The 7,349-nt window shown below is 43.2% G+C and overlaps 1 protein-coding gene across 2 annotated transcripts in view; it reads left to right on the forward strand.

The window, feature by feature from the left end:
* The window catches only part of GLT1D1 (glycosyltransferase 1 domain containing 1), a 138,113-nt gene that overhangs the window by 105,265 nt on the left and 25,499 nt on the right, over nucleotides 1-7,349 (forward strand). Inside the window, exon 12 of one of the 2 annotated variants that reach the window (XM_060120791.1) lies at nucleotides 5,223-5,252. The exons of the other annotated variant lie outside the window; for it this stretch is intronic. Coding sequence (XP_059976774.1) covers nucleotides 5,223-5,237 — 15 coding nt within the window. The 3' untranslated portion in view covers nucleotides 5,238-5,252. Of the gene's footprint in view, nucleotides 1-5,222; nucleotides 5,253-7,349 lie in introns of those variants that run through there. 2 annotated transcript variants of the gene reach the window in all.

The raw sequence follows: 7,349 nt of genomic DNA on the forward strand, positions 1-7,349 counted from the left end.
TGAACTACGCTGGAAAAAAGAAACTAGCCCCCTTTCTGTATGAGCAGGTTATAGCACAGATCAGCTCAGAAGCATATAATTAATACCTCATTATCACTGGATGGGGAAGCATCGTCCATCTCTGGACTTTCTTGTTCTGCCCCTGGCTGAGTCTTCACTGGTGAGCAGTGAAGCTCAAACAACAAGGCTGCAGTTGGGGAAAATCTTTTCGGTTAATCTTTATCGCCCATAACACTTCCATGAAAAAATAAAGAAACAGTTTGTCAAGAGCTTGTCACAAGCCATGGAGGCTTCCATGTGGAAACGAACCATTTAATGCCTCAGTGGGAACCAAGACTTTTTCATTAAGCTGTCCAGTGTAATTTCATCATTCTGGAAAGTATTCCTCTTTCTTCTATTCTTTTGGGTTGGATAGAAGCCAGTCGTTAGAAAATCAACAGCTCTATCTGGGTGCCCAACTGCACGGTCAGGGCAAACTTCTTGAAGCACGCTGTTCAGAGCCCTTATTTACCACTTCCCTCTTAATTGATTTGTGAGTGTGTCTTCTCATGATTTGTTCTTTCACGATGGACACTTGGTTATTATCTCCATGCCTTCAACTACAATCCATTCTGATCTCATCCAGGTTTGCCGTGAATGGGGTTCACGCATTTATCCATTATCTGTTCACTCAACAAATAACCTTTGACCATTCATTATGGATCAGACACTGTTGTAGACATTGGGGAATTTGGCCATGAACCAAGAAGGGCAAGCATACTACCCTCACAGGGGGCTATCTTCTAGAGGGCCACATGCCTCACATTCCCGGGCATAAGGACCTATTTCTAGACCTACCAAGCCTTTAGGGAGACGGGAACCAATGTCATTTCTATCCCTTTACATGACACATCTTTGATTTGCGTAATCACCCTTCTAGATAAAGGTTATTTTATCGTTTAAGCTTAATTTAATCAAGCATTAGCTGACATCTGATGGGGTCTAAACCATTTTCAGAGATTACTTGTGCCACAGAAAGGCCCAAATTATTACTGGGGCCCTGGGGAAATAAAATGAGAAGCAGTCACTTTAATCGAACGTTAAGTGATCCATTGAAATTTATGTGTGCAAACATGCCCATACATGCACACACATGCACACGTATCTCTAAGACTTTCACAGAGAAATGTTGCCCATCGGCTTATAGAAGCTATCTTTCTTCTCCTCTCTTTGGATTCAATATGAAATGGAAATGTTACATGGATGCCGCCTACTATGTCTTTTAAACAGACCTTTTAAAAATACATTTGAAGGGGGACTTCCCTGGTGGTCCAGGGATTGAGACTCCACACTCCCAATGCAGGGGGCCCGGGTTTGATCCCTGGTCGGGGAACGAGATCCCACGTGCCGCAACTAAGACCTGGTGCAGCCAAACAAATAAATAAATAATTTTTAAAATATGTTTGAATTTCCCTAGGAATCAAGGCGGGTTTTTTTTGTTTTTGAATTTGTAACACTTTATCGAGGTCACACTGTTTATAACATTATATACGTTTCCCGTGTACAACATTATATTTTCACTTCTGTATACGCTGCAGAGTACTCACCACCAAAAGTTTAGTTTCCAGGAATTCCCTGGTGGTCCAGCAGTTAGGACTTGGTGCTTTCACTGCAGGGGGCCTGGGTTCAATCCCTGGCTGGGGAAATAAGATCCTGAAAAGAGAGAAACCGGGGAGTTACTCAATAGACAAAAAGTTTAGTTTCCATCTGTCACCATACCGTTGACCCCCTTTGCCCATTTTGCCCTCCCCTACCCCGCCCCTTCCCCTCTGACAACTACTACTCTGTTCTCTGTATCTGTGTGTTTGTTTTTGTTTGGTTTGTTTCTTTCCCTTTTCTTTTCCTTTCCTTTTATAGTCCGCACATGAGTGAAATCATATGGTATTTGTCTTTCTCCATCTGACTTATTTCACTTAGCACAATGCCCTCAAGGTCCATCCATGTTGTATCAAATGGTAAGATTTCATCATTTTATGGTGGAGTAGTCTTCCATTGTGTGTGTGTGTGTGTGTGTGTGTGTGTGTGTGTGTGTGTGTGTATCTCACACCTTCTTGACCTATGCATCTAGCGATGGACACTTAGGTTGCTTGCATATCTTGGCTATTGTAAATAAAGCTGCAATAAACATGGGGGTGCATATAGCATGGGGGGGGGCTCATGGCCCCTTCCTCCATCTTCAAAGCCCACAGCATAATATCTTCAAATCTCACTCTCTGCCCTCTGCTTCTGTCCTCACATCTCTCACTATGACTCTTCTGTTTCCCTCTTGTAAGAATTTGTGACGAACCCACCTGGATGATCTAGGAGCTTCTCCCCGTCTCAGGACCCTTAACTGAATCATACCTGCAAAGTCTCCTTTGCTATTAAAGGTCACAAATCCACAGGCTCCACGGATTAGGTTGTGGACTTCTTCTGGTTGGGGGTGGGTCATATTCCATTTACTACAACATCTAAATTGAGAGTTGGGGGTGGGGACAGAAAACATAGAGCTAATTTGATCAATCCACATTCCTGGCTTCTGCAAATCCGTTTATTCCAGGTACGTCCTATGCATGTGTCATTTTGAGAATCAGGTGGTAAAGTGATCAGCTAATTACTACTCAGAGAACATTGATTAAATCCTACTGATACTGACCAGGGTTCTGGGCCTTCCCCAGTCAACACAAATAGATCAGAGGCCAGAGAAGAAATTCAGGCAAGGCTTTGCTGGGGCCCTTGCTGCAGCAGGGGGGAGTGAGAACCAGTGACAGGTTCCCTTGCTGGCTCCCCGAGGCAGGGCGAGCCCGTTCCTTATATGGAGTGAGGGTAGGGGTGTGTCCAGGGGTCAGGCCAGAGGGATGGCTTAAGAAGTCTGCCCCCCCTTTGTGGTGTTGTGTGCAGGGCGCATGCGCAGTACCCTGTTTCTGCTCCCAGCTCTTCAGAAGCGACGGTTGGGTTTCTTTTGTTTTGGTCTTTTTGTATCTTGTTGTCCATAACTTGCCCCAACTGTGAATGCACGCAGTTATTTTTAGTCCCTTATAACTTCTTTGTATTTTATTGCTTGAGGAGACATTTGTCTAGGGGCAGGCACTGCAGCAAAGTGTCCCAGCTCCCAGCCTGTCTCACTACAATGCACATTTGTGCCATCTTGAACTAAGTAGGTTCTTAGTAAGATTCTGTGGAATTTATGAGTGATAATAGTGATAGCTTGTACTTATATAGTTCTTCCTTTGTTTCAGGTCCTGTTTTATTACATTAATATAAATCTGCACATTCTAGGCAGAAGGTAGTAAAAGCTTTCCCTGGAGGGTTATGGTGTTAATACATTACTGAAATTGTATTTTAGTTAAGCCTATTCACTTTTTTCATTATTTTCAAGGAGTGCTATCTATAGAATTAACTCCAATGGTGTCGGGCTTCTAATTTCAGCTTCCTTAGAAGACTATTTCCCTGGGAATAGGAGCAAAGATTAAAACTGGGCCTGAACAGCCGGAATTTATCACGTGTCAATAAACCATTTCACTTAACAGCTCTTCTTTTTTTTTTTTTTTTTTTTTTTTGCTGTACACGGGCCTCCCACCGCTGTGACCTCTCCCGTTGCGGAGCACAGGCTCCGGACGCGCAGGCTCAGCGGCCATGGCTCACAGGCCTAGCCGCTCCGCGGCATGTGGGATCTTCCCGGACCGGGGCACGAACCCACGTCCCCTGCATCGGCAGACGGACTCCCAACCACTGTGCCACCAGGGAAGCCCAGCTCTTCTTTTTTTAGATTTTTATTTATTTTTTATTTTTTGGCCGTACTGTGCAGTATGCAGGATTTTAGTTCCCCAACCAGGGATTGAACCCATGCCCCCTGCAGTGGAAGCTCAGAGTCTTAACCACTGGACCACCAGGGAAGCCCTTTAATAGGCTACTTGTTGTTTTTCCACACTGTCTTTCATTAAAACAATCAGCAATGGTTTAGGAGAGGAGCCCTGAAGGAGGAGGTGAGAGGGCTGCAAAGTTGACCCCAGTGTCTTGCCCATCCTCATCAAGAGTCTGTTTTCCTACCCCTGGGTGGGAATCAGTCTGGCCTTTTGACTTGCTTTGGCCAATAGAATGCAACAGAACCAGTGTCTTATGAGTCCTGAGTCTGGACCCAAGAAGTGTTGCATGCTTCTGATCGTTTTCTTAGAAACCTGCAGAACCGCTGTGTAAATAAGCCCAGGCTAGCCTGCTGGAGGATGAGAGCCTTGGTGGGACAGAGAAGAGCCATTCCAGCTGAGGCCGCCCTAGACCATCCGGCCCGCAGCTGACCACAGATACGTGGGCGAGCCCAGCCACAGTCAGCGAGCGTGGCTTAGGTCAGCCGGGCCACAGGTTCCGGAGCAACAATTATAATAATTAACAAATCATTACAATAAATTATAATTCATAAACTGTATCATATATTACAATTAATAATAACAATACATAATAGTAAAAAATAAGCCATCCACTTTCATTCCAAGTCACTGACATTTGGTGTGGTTTTGTTATGCAATAATAGATAAACAAAACAGAGTGAACTTGGATGGGCTCTTCAGGCTGGATATAAAAGAACCACAACGATGCTGGCCACGTTGGGGTCAACCTTTTCAAGCATCATATTGTCTTAACTAGTTCTAACTCAGAGGTGGTAATGTGATCTATACCGTTTTTAAAGCCAAACTGAGTCAGTACTTTAAAATTGGGACATTTCATAAAGAAATCCCAATTTTGGCCTCTTTCCAGAAAATGAGACGTCTGTTGATGCCGAGTGTGCTGTGGTGACTCTCAGCTGCTGCTTCTGGGGGATGCGTGCTTGCGTCCTCGCCGCTTGGTTCTGACTCCTGTGGTCAGCTGCAGCGTTGAAAACCAAACTGGATCACACTGGAATGTCAGGATTCTAGCTCCTGGCTGACTGCACACGTTTAAGGTCCTCCTTCTGCAGCCAGACTGCTTTGAACTGAGCCCCGGATGTGCCATTTTGTAGCTGAAATAGCAGGTATACTTCTCAATCTCTTTAGGCCTCGGTTTCCTCATCTGTAAAATGGGAATATGAAGGTAACTTACGATGCAGGTTTGTTGTGAGAATCCAGTAGCTTATGACTTATGATTTGTCCAGGGCTTGGCACCTTGAACGCTCTAGGTGAGTGTTTGCTGTCCTTATCATTATGATCGTTATTAATTTCCGCTCCCTGTAGGTATGTGAGTTTTAAAACTTCTGCTCGAGTTCCCTTTTACTGCTTTATCTCCCACCCTGTTCCTGTGCTGTGAATTTACACCAGTGAAAAGAAAGGACAGCGGTTTGGAATATAGATTGGGGACATCGTAAGATTCCTAGGATATGGATTTTCAATTCTGTGTGGAGGTTTTCCATCGACTCCATGGTAGGAAACATCTCTAGGGCTATGTTGACCTTAAGAAAATCCCACAGGTATAGCCACTCTGGAGTGCAGTTTGGCAGAAAATATTAAAAGTAAAGATGTGATACCTTGTGACTAGGAAATTCCTCTCCTTAAAGGGCACCCTAGCTTCCCTCTCATGGTGCCTGGGTAGTCGGGATAGCGTTTGTGCAAGAGTGATGATGTTTAAATTTAATTCTTAAAAATGGACAAAACTAAAACTGGCTTCCTTTTTGTGTAGAGTTCCATGAATTTTAGCAACGTATGGATTCCTTGTGCCTCCCTTTATTTATTTTTCAAGTCAAATAGTTTTTTTATTTCTAAACCAAATTTCTTTTCTAGATCCTTGCCTCTTTCATTTTTCTAAAATTTTTAAAATTGGATATAGTTGATTTACAATGTTGTTGTGTTCATTTCTGCTGTCCAGCAAAGTCAGTCAGTTATTTACATACATATAGCCACTCTTTTTTAGATTCTTTTCCCATCTAGGTCACTACAGAGTATTGAATAGAGTTCCCTGTGCTATTCAGTAGGTTCCTGTTTTTTCTAATTAGTTAATTTATTTATTTATTTATTTTCGGCTGCATTGGGTCTTTGTTGCTGCGCTCAGGCTTTCTCTAGTTGTGGCGAGCAGGGGCTGCTCTTCGTTGTGGTGCGCGGGCTTCTCATTATTGTGGCTTCTCTTGTTGTGGAGCATGGGCTCTAGGTGCGTGGGCTTCAGCAGTTGTGGCTCACAGGCTCAGCAGTAGTGGCTCTCAGGCTCTAGAGTGCAGCCTCAGTAGTTGTGGTACATGGGCTTAGTGGCTCCGCGGTGTGTGGGATCTTCCCAGACCAGGGATCGAACCCATGTTCCCTGAACTGGCAAGCGGATTCCTAACCACTGTGCCACCAGGGAAGCCCTAAGCAGTATTTTTTCTGTTTTAAAATCTAACCCCTTAAATTAGCAAAACATTTACATGGTACAAAAATAATATCCCTGTTCCCCTTCGTCCTTTCACCCCAAACAGGTCATTATTTCATTAATTAATTGTGTATTATTACAGAGCATCTTTATGCAAGCAGAAGCAAATACAAAATATATTCATACTTTCCCCACTTTTTCATAAAAATAGTTGTCTGTTATACATACTGTTCTGTAACTTGCTTTTTTTTTCACTGAAATGTGTCTCTGTCTATATCAGTACACATTTTTCTCTTTCCTTTTTTTTTTTTCAGATGCACGGTGTGTGCTTATATACTTTATTGGATAGTATAATGTAATTTATCCAACCAGTTCCTTGTTAGACATATGGGCTGGTTTCAATCTTTTGCTATCACCATTCAATCTTTTGCAATGCAGCAGTGAATACTCTTGTGTACATGTATTCCTGCATTTGCACATATATGGGTGGGATATATTCACAGTGATAGAGTAGATGGGTCAAAGGTATGTGCATTTGTCATTTTGACGAACATTGCCAAACTAATCCATATGGAGCTTGTATCAGTTTACGCTTTCACCATCTACGTAGGAGCGTCTGCTTTCCCTCAGCCTCACCAACACAGCGTGTTGCCATGCTTTGGGATTTGTGCCAACCTGCTAGGTTAAAACATAATATCTCAATCTGCTTCTAATCTATACTTGTGATACTATGGAGTCAAGTTGAACCTTTTCCCATATGTTTGAGAGTAATTTCTTTTTCCCTGTGAACTTTCTGTTCACAAACGGCATTTTCAAGTCTCTAATGAAAGACCTGGTTTTCCCATACCGGGTCTTTCCTTAGAATACCTTTACCTCCCTGCAGTTTGGGGGGTTCCTCAAGACCACCCTCAAGTTTTGATTCACTAGAAGAACTCCCAGAACTCATCAACGCTGTTATGCTCACGGTTACAGTTTATTGCAATGAAAGGGTACAGAATAGAGTTAGCAGGTGGAAGATGTGTGAA

Source organism: Lagenorhynchus albirostris, chromosome 14 (assembly GCF_949774975.1).
Source record: "Lagenorhynchus albirostris chromosome 14, mLagAlb1.1, whole genome shotgun sequence".
NCBI lineage: Eukaryota > Metazoa > Chordata > Mammalia > Artiodactyla > Delphinidae > Lagenorhynchus > Lagenorhynchus albirostris.